Source organism: Drosophila santomea, chromosome X (assembly GCF_016746245.2).
Source record: "Drosophila santomea strain STO CAGO 1482 chromosome X, Prin_Dsan_1.1, whole genome shotgun sequence".
NCBI lineage: Eukaryota > Metazoa > Arthropoda > Insecta > Diptera > Drosophilidae > Drosophila > Drosophila santomea.
Window position 1 is genome coordinate 4,828,566 of NC_053021.2, and position 25,043 is coordinate 4,853,608.

The following is a 25,043-nucleotide window of genomic DNA, read 5'->3' on the forward strand; positions in this document are numbered from 1 at the left end:
TCGCAGCCTCATTCGAATTGATTAGCATACTAGTTTTATGTATGTGGAATTTCTTTATAGATAAATGTGAAATATGCTCATAAGGTGGCTGCAGCGGCTGTGCTGTTTCGCTGTTTGGCTGTACGCCACTTCCGCGCCTTAAATGAGGCAACCACCCACTCCTGCAACTCCGACAACGCACCACCCCCCACCCCCAATAAACCCCCACTCCTCCGCTCGTGTGAGCGTAAAACAATTGCGGCACGTTGGGGTTAATGCGTGCAGTGCGCTGGCCAACATAATTAAGGTAAACAGAAACAGAAAAAACAACAAGAGGGCGGCGGCGGAGGAAACTCAATTAAAGTAAAGCGAAATGTTTAACGAGACTTGTGACAACTCGAGAAAGGGAAAAGCGAAAAGGGATCGGAGTAGGTTGGGGATTGGGAATCGGAATTGGAATCGTAATCGTAATCGGGCAACAGTTGCGCAAGCATTTAGATATTTCCCAGGATAAACAACTAACTGGAACTCTAACGTGACAGGTAGTTGAGGAGAGCAGGTAGTGGGTCTCTATAGATGCCGATCCCTTGCCCCGATCTCCCAGCATTATGGTGTCACGCTCACACATAGCACAAAGCACTAGCACAGAAAACTGGGAAACTGGGAAACTGGAAAACTGAAAAACCTGCAAAGCAGGAAACAAAGGTCGGCCAAGGGACCTCATCTGGGGCTAGATCTCATCTGCGGCAGGCTCAAGTGCTGTCACGCTGAGTGAGCCGGGTTATAGCGTAAGCCAACGATCCACCCTCGCCTGGCACACTCAGCGAAAAACTGCAGTCCTTTGGTATTAGTTCATTGAATTCATATCACTTGTGATTGCTACGTTACCGTAGTTAATATTGCTGCCATTTAGGAAGGGCATTTGAAAACAAAAAACATACAAAGAGCTTGTTTCATATTTTCCCTGTGGGCTGGTTAACCACGCTAATGTTTGACCATTTGAAGAGAAGAATGTTTTTTCTGGTGTAGCGTAGCATATCATATACACTAGTTACAGTTACTGCTATAGTTATAGTCACCGTACTCGCTTTTTTGGTTATGCAAGGGGCGTAAATGGAACTGGTCGCTTATAAACGCCTCACTTTTCGCCGCGTTTGTTTTTCTTTCACGGACTTGCAAGCTTTTTGGGTGCGGTTGGGAAAGGTTGGGAAAGGTCCACCGTTACGTTACATGATCGTCTTATGCGACACTTTTGCACTTTGCCGCTCGACGGACAATTTAATCGAACGCTCCTCATAATCGTGACAGCTCGATCATCACAGATCATCAGGGCTTAATTTGTCAGAGCTCGTTTCGTTTTTTTATTCATTTTGCCATCCACTTGTTGTGCGATAGGTTTAATCAGCACTTTTAGGTGCAAAATTATCAAATTTCCGTTGGTATTTAACTTTCAACGACTTTCTATCAAATGAAACTATGCCTTATTACTACATCGTGTGGGTTCTTTGTTATGTGGCTACTAAGAAGCTACTACTGTTCCAAGGTAACTAGTTTCCGAATCCGTGAACTTTTGTTCACTTCATACTCCGCAGAACCTTCCTCTTCATTGTATATATATCTTCAACCCCCTACACCATTGCATGCCCTGTTGCCCGCCACTATTTATTTATTTAATTTTTTGGACGGGGAGCTATGGAGACAATTAAAAGTGCGCCCACAATGAAAATAGTTACACTTTTGTGGCTTTGTCAACTGCAGGCGCGTTTTAATTTCTTACTTTTCTCGGAAAGGGATAGAGGGGAATGTAGGTAGAGCTAGAGGTAGAGAAAGATACAAGTATGTTTGGTGGCTTGAAATGGGCAGGTTGACAATATTCGTGGTCGGAAAACTGCGTTTTTTATGGCTGCGTTCTGGTTTTTTTTTCGGCTGACCCCGAATGACCCCTTTTTCCGATTTAACAGTTTTCTTCTTACCTTGCAGGTCTGAAAGAAGGCGCCAATGTTGTTTTTGGCATTGATTGCCGATGTTTGGGCATTCGTTGCTGTTGCTGCTATTGTTGATATTGCCTGCGTCTGCTGCGGTTGTTGCTGCAGCAGCATTTGTTGTTGCTGCCCCGCCAGTGGGGCATGTGGCAGCGAAGTTTTAATGGCCACCGTATCCATATCGAAGGCTCTTGTTTTTTCCCTCAAGAACTTTTTAGCACATTGTGTTTGTGTGTTTTTTTTTTTTTTTGGGCTCTTCTACAACTTCCGCAAAATGGGAAAGACACAAGAAAAAGAAGCCTGCAAGGGAAGTTGCAGCAACCCTTTTGGTGTTCTTTGGTAACCTCTTCGTTTTCTTTTCGTACGTGTTTGTACTTTTTGTACTTTTCGCACCTGTTTGCGTTCACTTAGCTAGTTTTTTGTAAGGTTTTTAGCTTTTCCGCAGCTTGGCTATCATTTGTTGTTGTTATTGTGGCTCTTTTGGCTTTAATGTCACGCTCACAAAAACACTCACACACACATACACATTAGCAGACTGTTTGAAAGAGCAGCTTGGCTCTTATAGTGTTTCGTCTGATTTCCCTCGATTAATTCTTATAAAACAGTAACACACAGTTCACTAAAAAATACGTTTTGCTTTTCTCTTTGTTTCACAAAAAAAATGCTTGGTTTCTTTCGAAAAAATGTTTTGTTTGTTGTTAAACCAAAAAAAATGTTTTGTTTGAAGCTGCGACGGCGACTGAGCGAACGTCTTTCGAAGCCGAGAGCGCAAACAATACTAAACATTAAACTCCAAGCGAACATAATTTCCCGCGTTCGAAGTCGGCGGCTCAAGAGGGAAATTCCCTTGCTCTCGCGCTTTGGGGATATTTTCAAGCTGTTGAAGGAAAACAGCCAAAGCTGATTGCATACTTTTGGGTGCTGAATTAAATAGAATCTTTATACCAACTCGAAACGATCTAATGGCTAATGTTTGCAGTGTTAGGTGCTGCGTATTTATAAATCTGAACAACAAAAAGAATTCGTTTTATTTATAAAATACTATTCGTCTTAAGTCGAAGTCTAGTTTAAATATGATCCCAAACCGAGTTCGAATTTCTGAGCGGTGCCCAAAGGGGCGATGAGAAAATTACCCATGTGACAGGGGAAGTGTGCCCGTTCTCTCAAGCCATCTGGGTACTTCTCTCTCTGCAATAATTCGCCCGGCGAATGAACTTTCAGGCCAAGTCAACTTGGAGCTTGTCTTGGAAGACTTTATAGCAAAACCAGATATCTCCCAAGCACAGCTTGCTCGAAAACCCAGGCCCAAAGACAAAATGGCGGCTGTTAAGATCAGCGCAAAGAAAACGAAAAAAGGCATAAAAAAACGACAAAAACAAAAAGGCAGATAGACAGAAAAATACGTAAATGAGAAAAAGGCACAGAGCGAGCGAAAAAAACACGTTTTCGGACTTAACGAGTTTTGTCGCAGTCGCTGTTCCGAAATCAACATGCAACAGCAGACAAAAAGGTAGAAAACCGAGAGAAACGCGTATAACAACACAAAAAACATTGTTATTGAGGTTGCCAAAGTGGGCTGTCCAAGACGTGGGGGGCGTGGCAGTTGCGGGGGCAGATGCTGGCGTTGCGGGCTCTTGTTGTTGTTGCTGTTGCTGTTGCCTTGTAGCGGGTTCCTATGTAAAAGGTACAATTGCAAAGTATATGCTCGTGATGCTGCAGACCTGGAGGCAGTGGAAGCTTCTTTATCGTCTTCTCTGTTTTTTTTGACTTCTCCTTTTCCACGGCTTCCATCGGTTCATGGCCCATTAGCTTTTGTTTTGGGGACCAGTTTCTCCAGGGCTTTTCGACGATTCTGCGCCGAAGCCTTGTTTATGAGCCACTCGGGGCAGTCAGGAGAAGCATATTGCGCGCCAAAAGCCTCGAAAATCGAAGCCAAGCCAAGCGCATCTTCAAGATGGGAGCTTATCATTAAACAAAAGACGCGAGCTGGCCAAAAGCCGCTTAGGGACTTATTCGCCACCCCCCCCCTTCGGCCAAGAGCCGAGCGAATAATATATATCTTCTTGAATTTACCATAAATTGCCTATATTTTATACCAAGAAATGTGTCAAATTTTAATTTATAATTTATGATGTTTTAGAAAACAACTAGAATTTTAGAAATCTAGTCGGTATATATTGACATAGCTTTTCGACTCTTTCATATTCCTCTGAGATTTCATCACCTCTTAGTTGGGCAGCCCAGCTGCCAATTGCGAATCCGGCTCAAACGTTGACGATTATCATAATTTTTGTGTAGATTGTGTAGATGCTGATCGTGCAGCAACAGTCGACAACAAATTGTGGCAATTACATGGGCATTCCTTGGACTCACAGAGCAAAACACATAAACACCTGCTGTTTTGTGGGTTGGCTAATTAAATTAAAATTCATTTGCCGCAGCTGCCAATTCGCCAAAATCACTTGTTGTCGCCTTCGATTCCCCTCCCCCATAGAACCGAGGAAACTCAACATTTGCTACTTCTCTCCGTTGCCATAATTTGCAATTTTCCATGCTGCTGCCAACAGCTAACGGCCAACATCCATCAGATCATTATGGCCAGGTCAAAACTGGGCGCAGTGGGGGCGTGGCCGGCTGGAAATGGGAGGAAGGTCGCCTCCAGTCACCGCAGCTCGGCAATACTTGATCTACATTAGATGGTTGCCCAATCGAGTTGGTTTCGCCTGGTTAATGCTAATAAAGCAGGTTAAGTTGCGCAGATCTGAATTGTTGGCCAAGAATTGGGTAGTTGCAAGCTCAAGTTTTGGGTTGGGGGAGAACAATCCAAATGTACGATAATTGGCTTAGAACTACCAGCAAATAGTACTTTATGTTAAGCCCTTGAAACTAGCATTTATAAATAATTCTTTTTCCCGAAAGAAGATGTGTATGTACATATGTATATAAACATCAATTTGACTGTTGATCAAAAATACCGAGCACGTTCCTTGTACTTCGTTCAATTTGAAAAGCACCTGCATTTGCAGGACAGAAGTCCTTGCAGCTGAAATTGGAGCTTAAAAAAAGGGCAGATGGCTGCCTAAAATTTCGAAGATAAAACTCAACAAGTGATCGGGAAAGTAGGGGAGATACGTACGCAACGCTTTTAGAACTTGGCTGGCTGCCAGCCAATTTATGTGCACAAATTAACAAGCGAAAAGGAGAAGACAGGGAGAGAAAAAACGGCAGCATAAAGGCAATCAAAAGGCTGCCACATAAATTTATGAGCTGCGTCAGAAGAAATCCCCGCTGAGGCCAAGCAACTGGCGATAACAAGCGGGGATATCGGGGATATAGGAGATATAGGGGATATAGAAGATATAGGGGAAATCGGGGATGCCGGGCACATCGAGCTTATGGACGCGTGCTGCTCCATAAAAGGGGTTTTCAACGGGGGTCCGGGGATCCGGTGGCTTGGGGTTTCCAATGGGGATTTCAAAAGGGGACATCCAGGGGCCAGTGAAGGAGGAATCATCGCGCGCGCGTTCACCAAACCTGAAACCAGGAAAAGGAACCAAAGCTGGGTTCAAAACTGGTTCTTCCCTTCGCGGGAGAAGTCTCGTCTTTGCCTCGCCGAAACAGAAACAGCAAACAGCAAACAGCCAACAAGGCAACATGTCCTGCTCCTTAGCTAAATTTAGCACGAGCTGGCCATCAAGCTCAGCTGGCTTGAAACGCTGCCACAAAAAAGGGTTAAAGCCAAGTTAAGAAAAGTTTTTTGGACTTTGTACGCAAGCATGTTGCTTTGCGCGCCATTTTTGCGCAGCAGAGAGGCAGCAAATAGTAAACAACAGCCAAATGCAATTGCAGTTGGCCATCTAAGTGTGCAGTACATGTGTGGAGTAACAAATACTTAAATGTATAGCTGTGGGCCCAAAGTTGGACATTGGCCAACGAGGGCACTCACATCGCATCGCAGGAATAGAAGAGGTGATCATAAATCGAAGGATGCGCATTGCTGAGAATTATAAACAGCTGCGGTGTTTACTACTACATACTATTGAATCTCAAAAAATTATACAAGTGACATAAAAGTGTTGTTGATACTGCAAAGAAATCCAAATATAAAATATATAAGCTTGTCTGGGGTATATACCATATATACTTGATAGTTACTACTAATAGGGCTTTTAAACCCCATTTAATCGGTCACTGCCATTTTGTTAATTTGATTTATTTCAGACCTATTCTCCATAGAAAATCCAGACTGGGCCTTGTTTGCCTCCACTCGATTCGGTTGGGCTTGCATGAGTACTCGAACTCGAGCTTGCTTGTGTTTTATTTGTTTGTTTGGTTTGGTTTCCCCGTTTGTTTGTCTGCTTCTTTGTTTGTTTGTTTTGGTCCGCGTTTGGCGCGTGTGCAGCACGGCAACTGTACCTAGATCAACAGCATTTGCAGCATATACTGCTTATACTGCAGTGTTGCAATGTGGCTGCTGTGCAGGCAGCCTAATTGACACGGCAGCAACATCGTCAGCATCATCGGCATCAATTAATAATAGCCAACGTCTCCCTTTCTCCGCTTTTCTCTGGAGACATTGTCAGCGTCGCCAGTCGCGACAAGCAGCATAAATTGCAGTTGCCATTACCCAGCATCTGCAGCAGCAGAAGCATCTGCAGAAGCAACAGCGTCAACAAGTCAATGGCAAATTTATGTTTGACTCGTGCTCAAGTCAACCACTGCAGACTTGCTTTAAGTGAAAGATAAGTTGCAGTCGGAAAAAAGCTACTTCGACTTCATTTTTTGTATAAAAACAAGTCATTTAAAAATCTATTTTTTCTTAAAAAAAATTGCTCCAATATAACAAAGGTTATTTAACTGAAAATTCGGACTGTCAAACTTTTTTCTAAGTGCAGTCAGTTATCGGGAGCTTGGCCTGCCTGATTGCCTTCCTCTTTGCATCAACGATCCTCAGATGAAGGAATTTGATTACGTTTCAAATTTCACAAAAAACAGAGAAAGAGGATCGGGGAAGTTCCTTAGGATTTATCCTTTGTTCCTCCCAAATCGATAATCGATCTAAGGTTTTAGTGGCATTGTCCCTAAGAATCCTTAACTTTCTTATAATCCTATTAGTGAGGATTTCATTTTCAAAAGTCATTGTTGAATAAGAAATAAATCATTAAACGTTGAGCATAGAGTTTTAGCACCACAACGATAAGGTAATAACGCAATAAAGTATTCAAACCCGTAAGCATTAGGACCTCTGGTTACTTTGTACGAAAGTAAGGGTTTCGAAACGATTTCATCCGATTAGTAGATTTAAGGGAATCAGGTACCAAAATGTTATAACATTGTTTCAACAAATTTCAATTTAAAGTCTACAAAATATAGTTTGATAAAATGATTTTCAACCAGTCCAGATATATAAAAGAGCCGATGTATAAATGATGCAACCGAATCATTCTGTCCATTGCAATGCCTTTCTCCGGATTAGAATGGGCGATCGGTGATCATCCCAGGGTTCCTTCTCCTCTCTTTCTCTCGGCTAATTATAGGGCCAATCAAAGCTCGATGCAAGTCAATTAAGAGATTGTCGAACAGCTTGCTGGATGGCCGATGGTGATCCGTGATCCATGATCGGGAGCTCGCCACGAGGATCCCCTCCTTGCTCTTGGCACCTCTGCTCCTCCTTTCCAGCAATGACGATTGTTACCTGACCAGGCGATATATATCCATATATATATATATGTACATATGGAGAAGGGAGTCCGGGGGAGCTGCCACTTTTGGGTGCAGCTGGTCAACCGGTTTGGCGCGTGCTTCTCGTGCTCCTCGTGCACCTCGTGCTCCTTTTCTCCAGTCGCCCTGTCTCACAGGTTTTCCATCTGACTTGTATTTTGCACAAATGAATTAATTAAAGACGACGACGGGCCATTAAAAGAGCGTATTGGCGGGAAAGGGGAAGGGTAAGGGAAATAAAGATCAGCAGCTGCCTTTAGAAGTACTCCTTCTTCAGGCGAATGCGCTCATTCGATTTGCGTCGATTCGTCACGCCATCCGACTCGTCCATCATGCTCTCCAGCATTCGCTCTTGGCGAGGATTCAGGGCTGCCAAATGGATGTCTCTTGTGGCGCGGAAGTTTCCGCAGTTGAACAAGTGCTCGTTCTCCAGGCGCACGTAGTTCCAAATGAAGCGTCTGCGGGCAAAGCGGCTTACTACACTCAACAAAACAGGGACGCTGTTTGACTAGGCCACCATAATGAATTAGTTGGAAAAACGCATTCAATTCTCTTAGAATCTGCAGATTTCATACAAAACTTCGGGCAAAACTTCGAATAATATAATAAGAAAACTTAAAAATTGTTTCGAATTGAATGGCGTTCACCCGAAAAGGAGAAATCATAAAAGTGGTCTTTTAAGTTAAATGTTCGCGTTTTACCCCCGTCACCTTACCACTCCCTCTCACCTAGTGATCTCCAGGATACTGCAGATGGTCCTCATATTATGGGGAGTCATCAGGTTGTGGTACAGAATGGAGAATTCAACGGCCCACAAGAGCCGCAGCACCAGATTCTCTACGATCACAAAGTAGTAGAAGGCCTGTGGATAGACCAGTTGCTTTCTAAGGAATATACGCTCACCGCGCATAATCCTGAAGAGGCCAAAGTCGCGAATAACATCCCACAAATAGCAGTAGACGGTGGCCACCACGCAGCTCGCGAGGAATAGCCAGGTGTAGGGGTTGCTGAACGTATTGGCATATTCACCTGCGGGTGAGGATTTCAGGGTTTCAGGATTTGTGGGCTTTTGGTCAGGATTCAGTCGATCCATTTGGGGACAACGATTACCCTCCGTATTCCTGCGCAGCGTCGAGAAGAGGACCATCAGAAAGGTGGTTGAGTACTTTCCCGCATTGATCAAGTAGCTCACCGACTTGGAACCACTGTCCCTGAATCTTCGCAGGCACTGAGCAAATCGAAACCAGGCGGGCAAGCACATGGTAATCGGGACCATCACGTCCGGTTCAAAGCAGCTGTTCACCCGATCATATCGCAGCCAACTAACCGCATAGAACCTAACTGTATAATAGTGATCTACAATGCAGGACACCAGCGAATTCAGCTGATCGCCCATCCAGAAGTCGGCAAATCCCACGTAGTGCAGTGGAGCGGTGATCACGCGACCCACCAGCTTGATGGTCCACCACCTGGCTGGCCAGTTCATTATGGGCAGCGGCACCACCAGCAGGCCAACCATGATCAGAATGAGCCCCAGTGGAAAGACAAAGGGATCCGACACACCTATCAAGTCGTTGTACAGGAACCCCAACATGGCAAGGGCCCAAAGAATGCCGAAGGTGCAGGCAATTTCTAGAAATGTGGCCGGCTGCAGGTGACTTCTGGGGTCTATCTCAAAGATCAGGACGTGGTTGACTCCGGCCTGCTGCCATCCGGCAACATTGGCGGCCATGTAGAAGTTGAAAATCACCCAGGTGAATGGACCGCGGAACAGGCTCATCAGACCCGGGGTATGATCCTCCAATGGGGCTCGTTTCCAGTCTAAGGAATTGGAATGGGAACAGGGCGAATCAAAATATATGCCGGGCCACGTCCTACAAGCCAAAAATGTCCAGTATATCGGCATCTCAATGGATGCCCATTACCTATTCTTCAAGGGCTTAGATGATAAACCTAGCGCCCTAAGCATCTGATTTCTGGCATAGATATCATCTGGACATTACTGGGCATTGATGGATGAGGAATGGATATAACACTGAAAACATTATGGAAGCATTCCCATAACAACCTACAGCTGATGGCGGTGGCCACGAGCAGCATGATTAGCATGCCAAGAGCGATTCCCGCACGGAAGACCATCGATGGAGGAGTGGTCTGGCCCAAAGGCGGAACTCTTAGCTTTTCCATAGCCAGCGAGCGATCCCCATTCGCCAGATGGGCCGTGTACAGATCCTCCACCTCGATGGTCATGCGCTGCAATAGACGTCCATCCGTAAAGGGGGCATCCAGTATGTTCTCCACGAACCACTTGCCCGCCGCTTCGGATCGCAAATTCTTGTCGTACTTCTTGCAGATCTTCCGGAAACCCGTCTCGTTCAGCGACTGATAGTTTTGGATCAGCACCAAACTCAGATAGAACTCAGCATAGGCATATCTCAGCTGGCGAGTGGTCATTAACTTTTTTGGGCTCCTTTCGGTCCGTTGTGAAAGCGAGGAGTCACTGCCTGTGTGTCCGGGTTCCCGGGAGTAGGCCAGAAGGTTAAGCTTCAGGTGGCCATGCTTGCGTCGGGCTTCCAGGAGTTTTTCAAGAAAGAAGTTGTTCACCCCGGTCAGTTCCGATTGGCATTCGGTGAGGAAGGTCTCCTCAAAAGCCCTGTAATAGGCCTGAACTTCATAGTCCGAGGAAGTAAGCGGCGAGGGTGCGTTCTCCACGCCTTGTTTAATCAGCTCCTTGAGATCCTTATGGCGGCGTGATTAGGTTGGGTAGGTCCACACACATATGTATATCGAAAGTTATCCAGCTTACCCCATATCGCATATACTGCTGGCGCCACTCGATCGTCAGGTGGGACTCGAAGGTCTTGCCAAACTTCATCCTCGGCTCGGGCAGGCTGACCCACCAAGCGTGGCTACAATATGGCTTAAACTAGCCGGATTTGTCAGGCTCTGAAAATTCTGACATCTTTCTCCTGACAGTACTACGGCCTAACTAAACTGTCACTCCCACTCCTACTCACTGCGTTTAAAAGTATGTATACTTAACCCTCAACTCTTTTCTCTTGGTTCGTTTCATATGCTATGATACTGAATAACGTCCCCTGCGAGCACTAATATTTGAACTTGTTCCGTATATTTTTAAGCACTCTTTGTTCCAGCCGGGAAATTAATTACTCTAGAACTGTCTGTCTGTATGTACAATACAGCGAACAGACCTTTGTGCAAACTCTGTTGCCCCAACTTCCTCGATTGTGAGTCACTTCCTCGATCTCATTATGCGTTCGCACGCTGTTCCTCGTGGATCGTCTTCCTGTCCGTCAGAAAATCTCCAACCAGGTGAGTCAGTTCAGTCCAAAGATCACGCTCTTGAAAGTTCGTAAGTTCCCGTCGAGCGAACCCGAAATTGCAACTCAACGAAGCCCACGATAACGATGACGATACCAAAACTCGCTTATCACGCGCTTGGCAAAGGAAAACTAAAATATATATTTTTATTGCCTTACAGGGAGGGAAGGGAAAGGGAAGAAAAAAATGAGCTATTAAACCTGGGCTCGTCCGGGAATTGAACCCGGGACCTCTCGCACCCGAAGCGAGAATCATACCTCTAGACCAACGAGCCAAACACCCCATGTAAAAGTGAGCGGCGAAATAGCCAATACGAAGACCATGTTCTTAATCTGGCATTGCAAAAACAACAAGTGCGAAGAATTCTACGCCACACTTTCTTCGCGCTTGACTCTTCACATCTTGTGGGTCTTCTGGGGACCGCCCGAGGGTGACGATCAGCGACGCCTACGACCAGAGTGTCAATATAGACTGTCAACCGCAAAAGAAAACCAAAAAGAAAGCAAAAGAATGCCTGCAGATTCTAAAGAAGTCCTTGTTGTACTTTTACGCAGGCGCTTACGGCAAGAGATGGTAATTTATGGCCGTAGATCGATTAACTGCCCATAAATCTAAATACCGGCAGCCACAACCATAAATCAATTTGTGCTTTTATTCCTATTTGTATCATTTAACCTGAAGCTTTTTTTAGAAACTGGATAAACTCTGGTTTCTGATTGGGGTCACAGGGTAGCGCCCCTATGCGGCCAATACGAATTCCAGTTCAAATTCGTAATTAATTAGCCACCTGGGCGAGGCTTGCAGCTAGACAAATTGTTCAGGGGTTTGGTCCAAAGCCCATTCTTAAGGTTTTGTGATTTTTTTCGTACCCCGTAAAGCGCTTCTTGCTTTTAGGTGGGGCCAAATCATTGGAGGTCTGAGAAGAAATCAAAAAAAAAATGTGATAATTCCTCACTATTTACACTTTAAGGCTTGACATCGTTATTTATTATTCCCAATTTATTAATTTCACTTTATTTCGATTTTACTGTAAACAATTTTCTAAATGGGAAAAGAAACATTAGCTGTTACGCAAATGAAAATTGAGTCTTCCAAGTCCGTAATAGTAATGTACATATTAATAACGATTAATAACGAATTAACTAATGATTTTTTGTATGTACGTCAGTCAGCCATTAAATTACTTTTAATACTGATAATTTGCAATAATATGAGCGGACAACGCACAGGCAGCAAGTCCATCTTCACGCACTGGATGACCGTCTGGCGTCCATGACTCCTCGATTCCTGGCCAGAAAATCCAGTTGCTGCAATTTGCGCAATCAATCAATTAGGGGGGAAGATCGAAGATCCAAGATCGCATCCTCTGCTCCTCGAATGGCGCCAAAACGGAAGCTGATCGACCAGCAACAACATCCGATCGGTGTTGGGGAAAGATACACACACTTATCCATAGGTGGTGCGGCTATATTATGGTGGTTTTACCAACTGCTTGAAGCGGTCTCCACCCAATGCCAACTTCCGTTTTGATTGGGCTCACAATTGGCGAGCGCTGACAGACCATGAGCGGGCAATCTTGGCCAGAACTCCGCAACTTGTGCAACTTCCGCGCTCCAATTGTGCAAAGTATGGCATCGCTCAGGTGTAATTACAAATGTCAGTGCATCGCCAATCGCCAATTGCCAATTGCCAATTGGCAATGCGTAATTGGCTAATTGAATTGCATGCCAATGATCGTTGGTTCACTGATCTGCTATCTGACGACCAAGCCCACATCCACATCTACATCCACATCCGATCATCCATCTTTGCTATCTGCCAAACATCTCCAACATCAATCATCCGATATTCCCCACCCGAAAAACCAAGAAACTGTCTGCTCTTTTGTTTTCCCGGGTGGTCTGCTCCAATGCCCTCTGATCCCAACTTAGCTCCATTCTGTGGGTGGCTAATGGCCTAAACAAAACCCAGAGACCACACATTCGATATGCGCTTTTCTTGCTTTTCCATTTCCCAAGAATACAAAACAAATACACGCACACACACACACACAATAAGATGCGGGATGCAGAGATCGGGAACCTCCCAAAACCTAAAACCGAGTTGCCTCAGAGCATGGCCCAAAGCGCGATTTCACGACTAGAGACCGATGAAATCAAGTGGAATCTAGATCAGAAGTCCCGCAGGCTGGCGAATTATTCTTCGGCTTACCTGGGGGCTTCAGTGGGCTTAATTAATGTTACACAAATGGCAACAGTGTTAGTTCACTCCAAAGCACTTTCTTTATATCTAAAATATACTTTTTCGATCTTGAAGCTAATATTTATTCGCCTATCAAAAATATACCAATAATTATTACAGGCTAATGCAAAAGGCAAAAGACCAAAAGGAAAGCAAAACACCAAATTTAAAATTGAATTCGAAATATAACAAACATGACAGGAAATGGGCATTACTCTGAAGCCGGCAATAACAATTACAAACACAAAATAGCCATTACACTTACAATTACCACCGAAAAAAGGGACAAGAATTTCTAATCTAGCCACCGATGTCGACGCTTTCACCTTTGTTTTATAGAGTCCGGATTTTTCGGTGTTGGCCGAGATTTAACGTCTGACCACGGAAATGTAAATGGGAATGTAAATGCCGTGTAAACACAAAGCGGGCTAATTGAAAATGCAACAATGGCTCAGCGGAAGTGCGGCGATCGAGTTTGAATTGGATTCGATTTTGGTTACCTTGTGATTGATTGTGTCTCAATTAGAGCCAAATTGCCCCAGCTGTGACAACTCAGCATAAAATGGAAAACAAACTAATGAGATTCATCTGATTCCGGTCTGGACCATCAACCGATTAGCTAATGAGATTTAAAAATGCAATCGTTAAAATAAAGAAAGGGGTTTGCCACACTTAAGCAAAACCTAACAGAACATTGCATTTTGAAGTGAAATGAATTATTCTTTAATCACAAATGCAAGCGGAATTTTTATTGGTTTCTTGATTTGTTATCTTGATTTTGACCATAGGAAGTGGCAGCGATAAATATGCGAGAGAGCACCACATGTAATCCATAATGGGATTGAAATCAGCATTATTTTCCTGTTCTGGGCAACTTCATTAGAGTGCTAATTGAGACATAAGTTGGGAGAGGGCGAGAGGCGAGCCCGGAAAACACTTTCCATTTGGGCTACCGTTTTTATGTCTCCATGAGCAACGCACAGTTCCACAGAAAATCAATAGCGAAACAAAAGACTTCGGACACGAACTCGAAACGAGAAATGGTAACAGTTTAAAAGGTTCATTGAACATGGACAACTCATGGCAACTCATGGGCAACTTTCGAATGGACAACAACATGATGTTGCCCCGTGTTGCTGCCACAATTACCGACAGCAAGACCGAAGAGGTCTTGGTGCTCGTTTGGAATACGAAATGCGGGTGCTATACCACCTCAACATTCGCTTTCTGGCCCTGAAATAACAATGCCGACCATGATGCTGGCCAAAAATAACACATCGTGCTCATGACTTTACATTTGCTGGTAACGATTACCAAATTTAAATAAAGTTTGTCATTTTTTGTTTTTTTTTTTGGGGGACGCTTTGATGAGTTGTGAACAACAATTAACGAGCGGAGTTTGGCTTAGGAAAATATACACAGTAAATTTATGCGGAAGATGGATTGAAGTACTTTGCGGTGAAGATAATTAATACAATTGGATACTGTATATGTATAATCATTATTACAAGTCACTCTTTTAATTATATCTTGTACAACTCCCCTTCAGTGAATAATTCTAAAATTTTTAGCGGAAATATACGATTAAGTTGAAAATGCACAATGCAAATCCATAAAAAGCCAAATACAAAACGCCTATTAAGGAACTAAATCGTATTTTGCGGTTAAATCGTAAAGCCACAAAATGTACACCAGTCCATCTGCTGATTTTACAACGCATATTCTCCTTTTTAATAAAAAAAAAAACTGGAATGGCGTTTCAAAGCATTAAGACCCCTATCAAAACGGTTTAATTCGTGTAACCTGCCGTCCCTTTGGTTGTCAAGTTAGCTTCTTCTTTAAACAGAGTCAGATATATGTAAGTTTGTCCGTGTTTCTAGATCATTTTATAGGGGAATAGACCCCTTTTGACTTGACTTTACATTAAAGCCACACAGGAGTTGAGACGGAGACGATCTTCTTTTCGGGCGGCCAAAAGCGATATTTTTTCACAGGCAGCGTCTTCGAGCGGAACCGTCTTGGATCAACTTTTTCCTGTTCGCCTTTTTTTGGCAGCTGCTCCAGCGACAGGTGTACCTAAATCCCACATATCTACATACAGCGGAGTTCAAGTTATTAGCAATGGGTCGAGATACAGAACGATGCTTCATAAAGAAGGATATTTTAAACTTTTAAATCTATAACAGTATACGAATGTTATGTGAAACCAATAAATAGTTTCTAGCTTATAAAATTTTGTTGGCCAGTTTTGGCACAGTTTTCTGTTTTCTCACATTCGCAGCGACAGCCAATGGACGAGGCAGCGGGGAAATCATCATTTGCTTTTGGCCATAAATATCAAATTCATATTAGTTGCCAACCAAGTGGAACCCCCTCGAACCGCCGACCCGACCCGTTTGTTTGGCTTATCGTGTGAACTAATCTAAGGGGAGTCTCAAGTCTCGGAACTGGAGTCGCAGCTGTGAAATGATGTGCGAGCCCATGAGCATAATACTTCCCCCATAATACACTGCCCCCTGGAAGCCCTCGAGTCTTACGTGTATCATGGACCGATTGTTGACCGTCTACGCTGAAATTGAAGCCCAGGAAAATTGTGTGACTGGAAGTTGTTTGCAGCTACTTTATTACACTCGGCACCACAAAAGAGCCAAGAAGTTCGTCTGAAGGTTTCGCTGCCTGGGATATATACGAGTGTACTATATTTATATATATATCGTTTTTGTCGCCGAGGGTCTCTCGTTGCAGTTGAGAGCCCCCGACTACGGCAAAAGAAACACATTAAAAGCATATCAAGTGGAATCATCGGTGTGTTCTCAGCGATTGTCAGTTGCAGGTTGCAAGTTGCACGTTGCAGGTTGCTTATAGTTGCTACTTGCAGCGGAAACTAGCGTCCAAAAGAAAGGAAACAAAAAAAACTGTTGACTTTGACCAACAATCTTGACGAAAGCCAAAAACAATCAAAGCACTTCGTCTTGAAGAGTTCGCCTAGACAATGGGATCTTTAGATGGGACCGAAATCAAAGCCAGCAACTGTCAACAAATGTTTTTTGGGCTTGGCCCACGCGATTTTGCCACATTTGATTGCCATTGTCTCGCAGTGATTTGTTTCCATTACCTCGCTATGTCTGCGTGCCACAGTATATATATCGGGGTATATTGGTTTTAGTCAGTCAGTTTGTAACACTTCGCGAATGTCTATTGGGAAAATAATAAAAGATTAAGCTTTCCTCTGAAGAAAAGGAATTGTAAGTTATATGAAACTCATAACTGAAAGTTATGTGACTTTCGAGGTACTTTGGAAGTTTGAATTACATTCGGATTGTACCTCTCGACACATATCGTGTCGCCCGATGCTGATGCCACGCCTTGTGCTTGGCATGTTGCAAAAGCAGCAGCCGTGTAAGAAATGAAACAGAAATAAGAGCACATGCCGTCCGTGCAATTAGTTTAATGTTAGTGGCCGCACCTAGGCCTCGGCCGCCTCGAGATCTCAAGATCCCAACTCTCGATCCCCAAGCCCCAACTCCCAACTCTTAACACTCATATCCCAACTCCCATTTCAACTCGAAGTGGGGTTACCTACTGTATCTGTATCTGGTTGTAGGTTGTAAGTGAGTCATGGCGATCGGAATTTATCGAACCGATAATTGAACAACAACGCCCGAAGACAGTTACACAATGGCAGGCTATTATCGGATGCAAATGCGTGTGAAGACGATCAAGTACCAAAACATCACAATTTATGCCTAATCTGGGAGGTTGATCCATCCCAAAATGGACTGTGAAATTGCAAAGGTCTATGACAATGGTATGTTCATTTATTTTATATTTCGTTAAAGTCAACTACGATACGATTAAAAGTATAGTATAGTATCGTTCGTCAGCTATTTATACGAAAGCGAATTAAGCTATCTTGGGGAATCTGCAAACGTTTTACCGATAAGTGGGAAAGTTTCAACTTGTTCATCCGCCATCTAGATATAAGAAATAACAAGAGCTGGTCCCTGTGGTCCCTGTCACGTCTGACATCCCATTTCTTGTTGCAATCGGACTAATTGCTGTACGAACTCGGGTTTTGCATAATTCCCTCGGCATAACCCCATTTTCGAGGAGGGGCCACTGCCGGGGCAATCATTAATATACAGATTTATGTTTATGAAGAGCTGCTTACTAAATTTATGCAACTGGGTGGCGCCCTCAGGTCCCCGAAGAGAACCACTCTACTTTGGCCCAACCAACCCAACAATTGGCCATGTGAAAAGTTTGCCTTGACTGAGAACTGAAACGGAGACAGTGAACCCACTCAATGGAAGACTGAAGACCGAAGACCAAAGAGTAGGTGCACTGGTGGCGCCCACATCGTTGACCTGACTCACAACCACACTGCACAATCTCCAACCAAAACTTGCGGCCAATTAACACAATTTCGGTGATGATGTAGTTGAAGGTTGTCACATATTAACTGGAGGCCATTGATGAATTAGTGGCGATAAATTAAGGCTTCGCTCAATTGTAACCCGAATTCGAATAACTATTATCTAATAATATATAAACACATATTGCATATAAGCTGTGAAATGCTTACCTGTACGGCACAGTTGAGAAAGCAATTGTTTTGCCCCGGTCCATTGAGTAGTCCCTTGGAGGAGGGCTCCAGCGTGGGCGAGGTCAACTTATTGGGTGCTCTCAGCAACTCCAGAATGCGACTCCGCTCCGATCCGTTCTGGATTGAGCCCACGACATATGGCTTGGGCGGCTGGCCATAAAGGCTGTTTGTGGGCGTGGCAGGTGTGGCAACTGCGCCACTGGCCAACCGATAGAGTGTGCCCGGCGTGGTCATACCGCGTCCACTTCTGGCTGACATCCAAAAAATGAGCTGCAAATGAAAACAAGAGGGATAAAGAGGTTAGAGACATGTGTCACTCATCTACGAACGGATCCCTCATGACAGCTTGGGATTGACCCAAAACCAAGGTGTCCAACATGTCCAAACATCTCGGATTGTCAGTGAGGAAACCAAGACTACGCATTTCAAATTTGAGATTTGAGATCTGTGATTCGAGATCCAAGATGATGTGGGTTGGCCCTGACGTGTCGCCAGCAAATAGTCGCAGCTGTGAAATTTACTTCATGCGAAGCAAAAGCGTGATCACGAAGGTGGAATTTGAGTACTTCACACGGAAACACCAGCTGAGTTGGGAGGTCACTGGATTTGTAACTTAAGAAATACTTATAGTTTTTCCAATAAACTTAAACTATTTTGTAGTGTACAGCAATATTTACTGATAATTCAGTGGGGGAGATTGCTCTCCAGATTCGACTGCTCCTGGACATTTAGTCATTAATTAATACAAATTGTTTGTTCCAGAGAAGTGCGTTCATAAATATTGATGAAGTGAAATCGGTGCCGTTTGGAATCCTTAACAACCAAGACAATTGTCCAAACCGAAATGAATACACCCCGCACAGTTCCTCTTTTCTGAAAAGAGCTGAAAGAGTTCTGCGAGTGAAAGTCTAGAAAGCCAGCATAGTATATTCCTTAGAGAGACACATGTATGAACATATCGTGCCGGGAGTATTTGTGTCACTTGGCGGAAATGGTCAACTGAGATTATGCAACCGTTAATTGCAGGCCAGTCGTCGTCATTCGCAATTCGTTCATCAAATTGCACGACGGGGCCAAGACACTTTTTTATCTTTTATGCTTCCACTTCGTTTTGTTCGCACACATTTTCCACTTTGCAATGCGCACAGAAATAGTTAAGCAACCCAGATGGCAAAGAAACTTTCTCAAAAATATATTTATCAACAAAAAAAAATCTCCTCAAGGTTCCACCGAGATTTGAACTCGGATCGCAGGATTCAGAGTCCTGAGTGCTAACCATTACACCATGGAACCCACATGACGACCACAGAGCAGAAAAATGCTTATAAATTTCTTCTTCACATTTTCTAGAGCTATTTTTAGCTGCCAGCAGCGGTTGTGTAAAATAAAAATGCTGAATCTGTAGTATTCTAGATTTAGCTGGAATTTTGATCAAATATTTCAACTCGGTTTTATTATATACGTATATTAGAATATGTGAGCTGCACCTGGTTGAACCCATTAAAAAATCTTTGCTAAGCTTATTTTGCTTTTGTTTGATATAAAGAAATTCCAATTTCCAATTCTGATCACAAGTCAGTTTGATAAATATGTTTTTCGGAAAAGCCAAACATTTAAATATTAAATTCCAATCCAGTGCCCTCAATTCCCGGAATTAATGTTTTGGGTGAAACCTAAGAGCTGTGAGTGCATGAAAATCGAGCCCAGAAGTCAAAAGATTCCCCAATTCCGAATTCCCAATGCTCAATTTGGGTTTTATGCGCCGAACGTTGCTAATTGATAAATGCTGCCGCAGGGCACCAGCTCACCTTTCCCGATCGGCTGCACCCTAATTATAATAATCTTCCCGAGCTGCAGTTGCACCTGCCACCAAAACAGTTTTGCATATTAATCGAGTTGGTTGGAAAATCCAAAAAAAAAAAAGAAGAAGCAACGTACTCAATGGAAGAGGAGAGGGGGGGGGGGGGGGGGGGGGGGGCAGTGGCATTTCAATTGCTCTTGCGTGAAATGCAACAATTTGTGGCAGCAACAACGGCCAATCAACATTCGACATCGTCTCGCTGTCAATTCAATTTGAGGATCTATTATTGGGCCATGCAACATGAAAAGTGCGGATAAATTTTTTAATTTTCCACTGTTCCTTTTGTTTTAAGATAATTAAGAAATTCTTGATAAATTACAAGAGAAGCAGACAAAAAAAAAGCAATGCAGCAGCAGCTCACGCAATTGTTAATTGTTAACTGTTGTAGATGAAGTTTTTAACAGTAAATATATGTAATTTTGCATTTATAAGTAATAAACAAAACGAATTTTATGCGGACACAGATCGAAAACGTTTTTCATACAACGGCTTAAGCTTTTGGTATACAAAACACCGCACACTCTTTTAGGCCCATGTATATATTTCTTTCATTTGGTTGCTCACGCACTCGAACTTTCGCGACAATTACGCAGAACTCGGACTAATGGGTTCAGGCCACTCATTATGTTGTTGTCTACCGTCTTGGCCCTAGTCTAACCCATGTCTTAGCCCATGCTGGCGCCACCAGATCGGTCCATTAGTCATAAGTGGGCACTGGCCAGAGGATAGGCATTTTCAGTAAACGGTGGATAGTGGATAGTGAATAGTGGATAGTGTAAGTGAACTGACCTCGCCGGAAAAACGTGACATAATGCAAATCACACCGGGGCCGATAATCGCCCAAGTGGTGTGCCACTATAAAATTGAAATCTGAATGAATTGGTTAAAATAAAAATAGGCTTGGTTAAAGCTTCGCTGGCAGTTCAAAGAATGTTTTCCCATTAGGTTTTTTCATATCAAATTCTCTGGTTTAACCAAATACCAATATGTATTCTATAATTTTTAAGATCTTTTGGTTTAAGTTCATTAAGAAAGAGTAAAGGGAAATTAATTAACTAAAAGTGGAATCATGGTTTCTTTCCATTCCCTTTTTTAATCATTTGCTCAAATTGTGTAGAGTCATCGAAAATGGATCACTATAATTCGTGGACTAGCAGAAAGACGGTTTCAATTTGTATTGGGGGAAACTTTCTTCTTTCTGCCACAGATTCTTGTGGTTCCACTAGACCATGCACCTGCACCTCCCCCGGATTTTTCCCCGGATTAACCACCGCCAGTCTGCTTGACTGACAATTACAATAGCTCAATCAAGTAGACAGCAGTCACCTGGCTGGCAAGGCACATGGTCCCAAGACCGGGCCTCATCTCCATGTTGCCTCCATTGCCTCCGTTGGCTCGATGATTGGGAGCAATTGCTCTAGAAACTATGCCAAGAATGTTGAGCACCTACCTGTTGGCATAATTTCCACAGCAGGCAAGCAGTGGCTTGTCTCCGACCCTGAGAAATCAATGCAGTTTCTTCTCTTCGCCTGCCTTTGTTTATCGACTCCAGTCGACTTTAGTTCACTTTGCTCAACATCACTGCGAATGAAACGGCCGAACGTGCCGGAGCTGGGATCTCAAAGCAGACATCTCTTTCATGGCAAACCATATATCTTGGGGCTTCAATTGACCAGCTATTAACTAACAATGAAATAACAAAAGAAAAAGAAGAAAAGTGGGAGCTAAATGTGCCCGCCCACGTGTTGTTGCTGCCTTCTCCCCGTTTGAATTTGACAACCGAGCCGCCAAACATTTCGTTATTTCGTTTCGGAACTTGCGCCCACACTGTAGTAGCCCTTGGGTTACCGCGTTTATCTAGTGGAACACCACCCACACAACGCCCATGCACCTGCCGCACTGAGAACTTCTATTAAACATAACGCGCAACTTTTTGGATAAAATAAGCTCTACACTTATTCGGGCAGAGTAACAAGCGGATTTGTAATGTTTGGCCATTAATTAATAGTGTAGATTATTTCCTGTGTATGAGCGTCACTGAATCAAAATGCAGCAAAGTTTGGCGAGTTTAATCGAAATCCAACGGACTGAATCGAATCTTTTGAAGCTGGCACGAGTTCGGAGCGCTGTCAACAAATTCCAGATTATGTGGCGAATTCCAGCTGCAAACTCAGGTGCACAAATTAATTTGGCATCCCCAATCGACACGCGTCGAATCGGTGATCGAATTGCAGCCTGGATGATAAACTATGTGGTTCTTTGTAATATAATAGTTTCTACAATTCTTTAGAAACAACATATTAAAAGTTATACCATCAAGTTATACGTGTTTACTACTCATTAACATTGAAGAAGCACAAGCACCTTGTCTACTATATACATCATTATCTCTACTATACAATACGGTTCTGAAGACCAAATCAACATACCCACGCATACCCTTTCGGCTGGCTACTGTCCAGAAAATAAGGGCTTCTTTGTGCGGAAAATTTCAGTGCGAAAGCGCTACAACATAAATGCAGGATCTGGACAAGGATCGGGATTGGGATCGGGTGATTGCGATTGGGTGGAAAGAGGCGGTGGGCACTGAACTATACTGTCCGTTGGCGACCGCGAAATCGAGAACTGCCAAGACAATGGCTGATTGTGACTGACAGCATAATTTATATTTTTGCGATTTGAACTGCGTCGCAGCCGAGCATTTGACTTTCATGCCGACAAAGAGTTGCCGAGAGCCGCGAGATCCATCTCCATGGAGATCTGCAGCTGCAGACCTAGGCTTTCAGCATTTCCATCTATGGTATGTGTCCACTGTGGCGTGAGGAGCCAATCAAATGGAAACGTAGCGAATCGGAACTTTGTGTGTGGCACAACCGCAGCTGTCAGTTATGACAGCGGTCATCTCGGAACTCGGATCTTGGATCTTCGATCTTGAATCTTGGATCTCGCGTCATGAATCTCCATCTCCATCTTCATCGCTATACTCATCATCATTACGATCATCATGGAGGTATGCAAATTGGCCATTGCGGAGGCCTATCAGATGTAGGACTCATTAGCGAATCGGTTTGGCACTGGCCATTAGCAACACCTTCGACTATTGATAGACACGGATCAATATTTTTGGATAGTGGGTGTGTTATGCAAATGCCACGCATATTAAACCCAGTATATACGATTTAAAAACCGACTTACATACACACAGACACGGTACGTTGTCTTTTAAACGTATTTTGTGGCTTTTAGCCACGTGCGGTTCTCTGGCGTTCTCGCTCTCCATCTCGCTGTAGACGGTTTTATTTTATGGAAATTAACATTTTTTAATGGGTTTCTTTTTTCGGGCCAGGCCCGACAGACACATTAACTGTTTGTCGGAGGAGAGTCGTGTTCATGCTGCATGTGAGATTTCTTTTGCGTACGCATACAAGTGCGTCGTTGGTTTCCTCGATCATGTAAAAAAAAAAAAACAAAAATGCTACAAGCTGCGTGTTGCTTTTGGGAAAAAGTGCATCGCCCATCCATCGATCCCAACAAGTTTAGGCCACCCGATCGGACTTAACGCTGGCCCACTGGTTTGGTTTTGGGGTGAAAGCGGTCGCGTGTGTAGTAGAAATCGCAACTCCTCATAAAGGAGTTATACGCATTTTAGGTCTCTTACTAAGCGGCGCCATCTGACGGAATTTCTGCCTTCCGAGTGCCGGAATGGTCATAAGGATAATGATCGCTTTCACATGGAACACACAGCTCAAGGCGCTTCGAATGGGAAAACATTAGACAATTTATATGCGATGCGATACGATGGGAAAAGGCAACTACAAGCCACTTGAGTTTTCCGGAAAATGCATCTCAAGTGGCGCTAAACAAGTGCAGCGATCGCATTACAGGACTCAATAGCCAGAAATTAAAAACATTAAAAACCAGTACCGGCTATCTCAATCACTCAATCGCCAATTTAAACTCGATTAACAGAAAAGCCAAATATGAAAACACAAGGAAACCAACCGGGTCGCCCCAACAACTCCTGTTCAACTCCTCTCCAGTTGAGATGTTGTTGAAATTTAAATGCCGCCAGCGAAAAAGCCCCCCAAAAAAGGCACAACACGCAACTTGGAGCGCAGATCGAACATAATTACGAGCCGGGTGCGGAGAAGACCCCAAAAACGGAATAGTCGGGAATTCTCGACGCGTCTTGAGTTGGGTTCGTCCCCCTTGTTCAGCCACTTCACTCTCATTCCGATTCCGAATCGGAATACGACGCCTACTAGATGACAAATGGTCGATGGCAACGCCATCCGCAGATGGATGGATAGATAGAAACCGTGGTGCGGCACCATAATATGGCAATTCCATGGGAGATCCAAATGGCAGATGGCAGACAATGGTTTGCGACGGAACCGTGGAGCCACGGAGCAGGTTCAATGACAGCCCCGTTCCGCGATAACCATCATCATCGCATCACACAGCCCGTCACTGTGATAATTCATTAAAATTTTGTCGTTTCGCCGTCTTCTCTTTGCATCCACGAAATAAGTAGTGTCTCGAGAGATACATCTAAGAAATACCAATCATCGGACGGAAAGCTTTCCTAGTTTTGAAGTAGATTATATTGCGATTTTGTTTAACAACAACATAATGGAACCCCCAATGTGGAACTTGGCTTTACCTTTTGTGGTTTTAGTCATTGTCGTAGTATTTATTTAGTTATTAAATTAGTTTGTTTCTGTCGCCTAAAAACAGAACCCCGGTCCAATAGCAAAATCGGGCAAAGTTCCCATGCCACCAAATGAGATCTTAGACTACCATAAGCAAATCTGGCGAGCAAGTGAACTCTGCGAACTCCGAACATGATTCTCGTCATTAGAGGAAAGATGAACGGCACTAGGGGCCAGCCAGCTCGCAAGTTCCTAAGTACATGCTGTGCGTACTTACTTAATAATGCCAGGAGATCGGAGTGTAGGCACATAGATACACACTATAGTACATGTAGCCTCCCACACACACAGCCACCCATACATGCACTCTTATAAATCGCTTTGCCTGTGCCTATGCCCTATGCACATGTGCAGCAGCAATCAAAGATCTGTTTATTGTTTACAATGGCCGGCAGAAGCATCAACGTCGCGTCCCTTCTCCCAAATATCCAGATCGTATTTAGCTGGCCAGGCACGTGCCCTGCCCCTAGATCTCCATCACCCTTTAACTCTTTAACCCCCCGAAATCAATGAAATTCAGCATCCAAGAGTTCCTAAAAGTGCTGATTTGGTTTATTTTTGGCTGGCCTGGCATTCGATCGCTCTATTATCTGAATTTA

General features: G+C 43.8%; 2 protein-coding genes and 2 non-coding genes across 9 annotated transcripts in view; all 4 read right to left on the bottom strand.

Annotated features, from left to right (window-relative positions):
- The window catches only part of LOC120455372, a 46,263-nt gene that overhangs the window by 18,916 nt on the left and 2,304 nt on the right, over positions 1-25,043 (bottom strand). Inside the window, exon 2 of one of the 2 annotated variants that reach the window (XM_039641485.2) lies at positions 17,851-18,141. In XM_039641485.2, coding sequence (XP_039497419.1) covers positions 17,851-18,129 — 279 coding nt within the window. In that variant the 5' untranslated portion in view covers positions 18,130-18,141. Of the gene's footprint in view, positions 1-1,952; positions 2,719-17,850; positions 18,142-25,043 lie in introns of those variants that run through there. The other variant, XM_039641486.1, reaches the window with a different exon arrangement.
- On the bottom strand, positions 7,340-10,650 carry LOC120455374 (xenotropic and polytropic retrovirus receptor 1). 5 transcript variants are annotated; one of them, XM_039641488.1, is made up of 5 exons: positions 10,489-10,650; positions 9,755-10,421; positions 8,793-9,503; positions 8,411-8,711; positions 7,340-8,140 (listed from the first exon to the last, which is right to left on the bottom strand). In XM_039641488.1, the coding sequence occupies exons 1-5, from the start codon at positions 10,555-10,557 to the stop codon at positions 7,939-7,941; spliced, it is 1,950 nt and encodes a 649-aa protein (XP_039497422.1). In that variant the 5' UTR covers positions 10,558-10,650; the 3' UTR covers positions 7,340-7,938. The 5 variants fall into 5 exon arrangements, with proteins under 5 accessions (XP_039497422.1, XP_039497421.1, XP_039497426.1 ...); XM_039641487.1 differs by having other exon boundaries at positions 8,411-9,503; XM_039641491.1 differs by having other exon boundaries at positions 8,000-8,140; positions 8,398-9,503.
- Trnap-cgg lies at positions 11,227-11,298 on the bottom strand. Its single transcript has one exon. It is a non-coding gene; the product is annotated as a tRNA-Pro (tRNA).
- On the bottom strand, positions 19,093-19,164 carry Trnaq-cug. The gene has a single exon. It is a non-coding gene; the product is annotated as a tRNA-Gln (tRNA).

Excerpts from the sequence above, each read along its gene's own strand:
- LOC120455374 (XM_039641487.1), bottom strand. The coding sequence starts at position 10,557 with ATGAAGTTTGGCAAGACCTTCGAGTCCCACCTGACGATCGAGTGGCGC. Across the intron at positions 10,422-10,488 it reads AGCAGTATATGCGATATGGG|GATCTCAAGGAGCTGATTAA; the intron begins GTAAGCTGGATA and ends CGCCGCCATAAG. Across the intron at positions 8,141-8,410 it reads AGTATCCTGGAGATCACTAG|ACGCTTCATTTGGAACTACG; the intron begins GTGAGAGGGAGT and ends CTTTGCCCGCAG.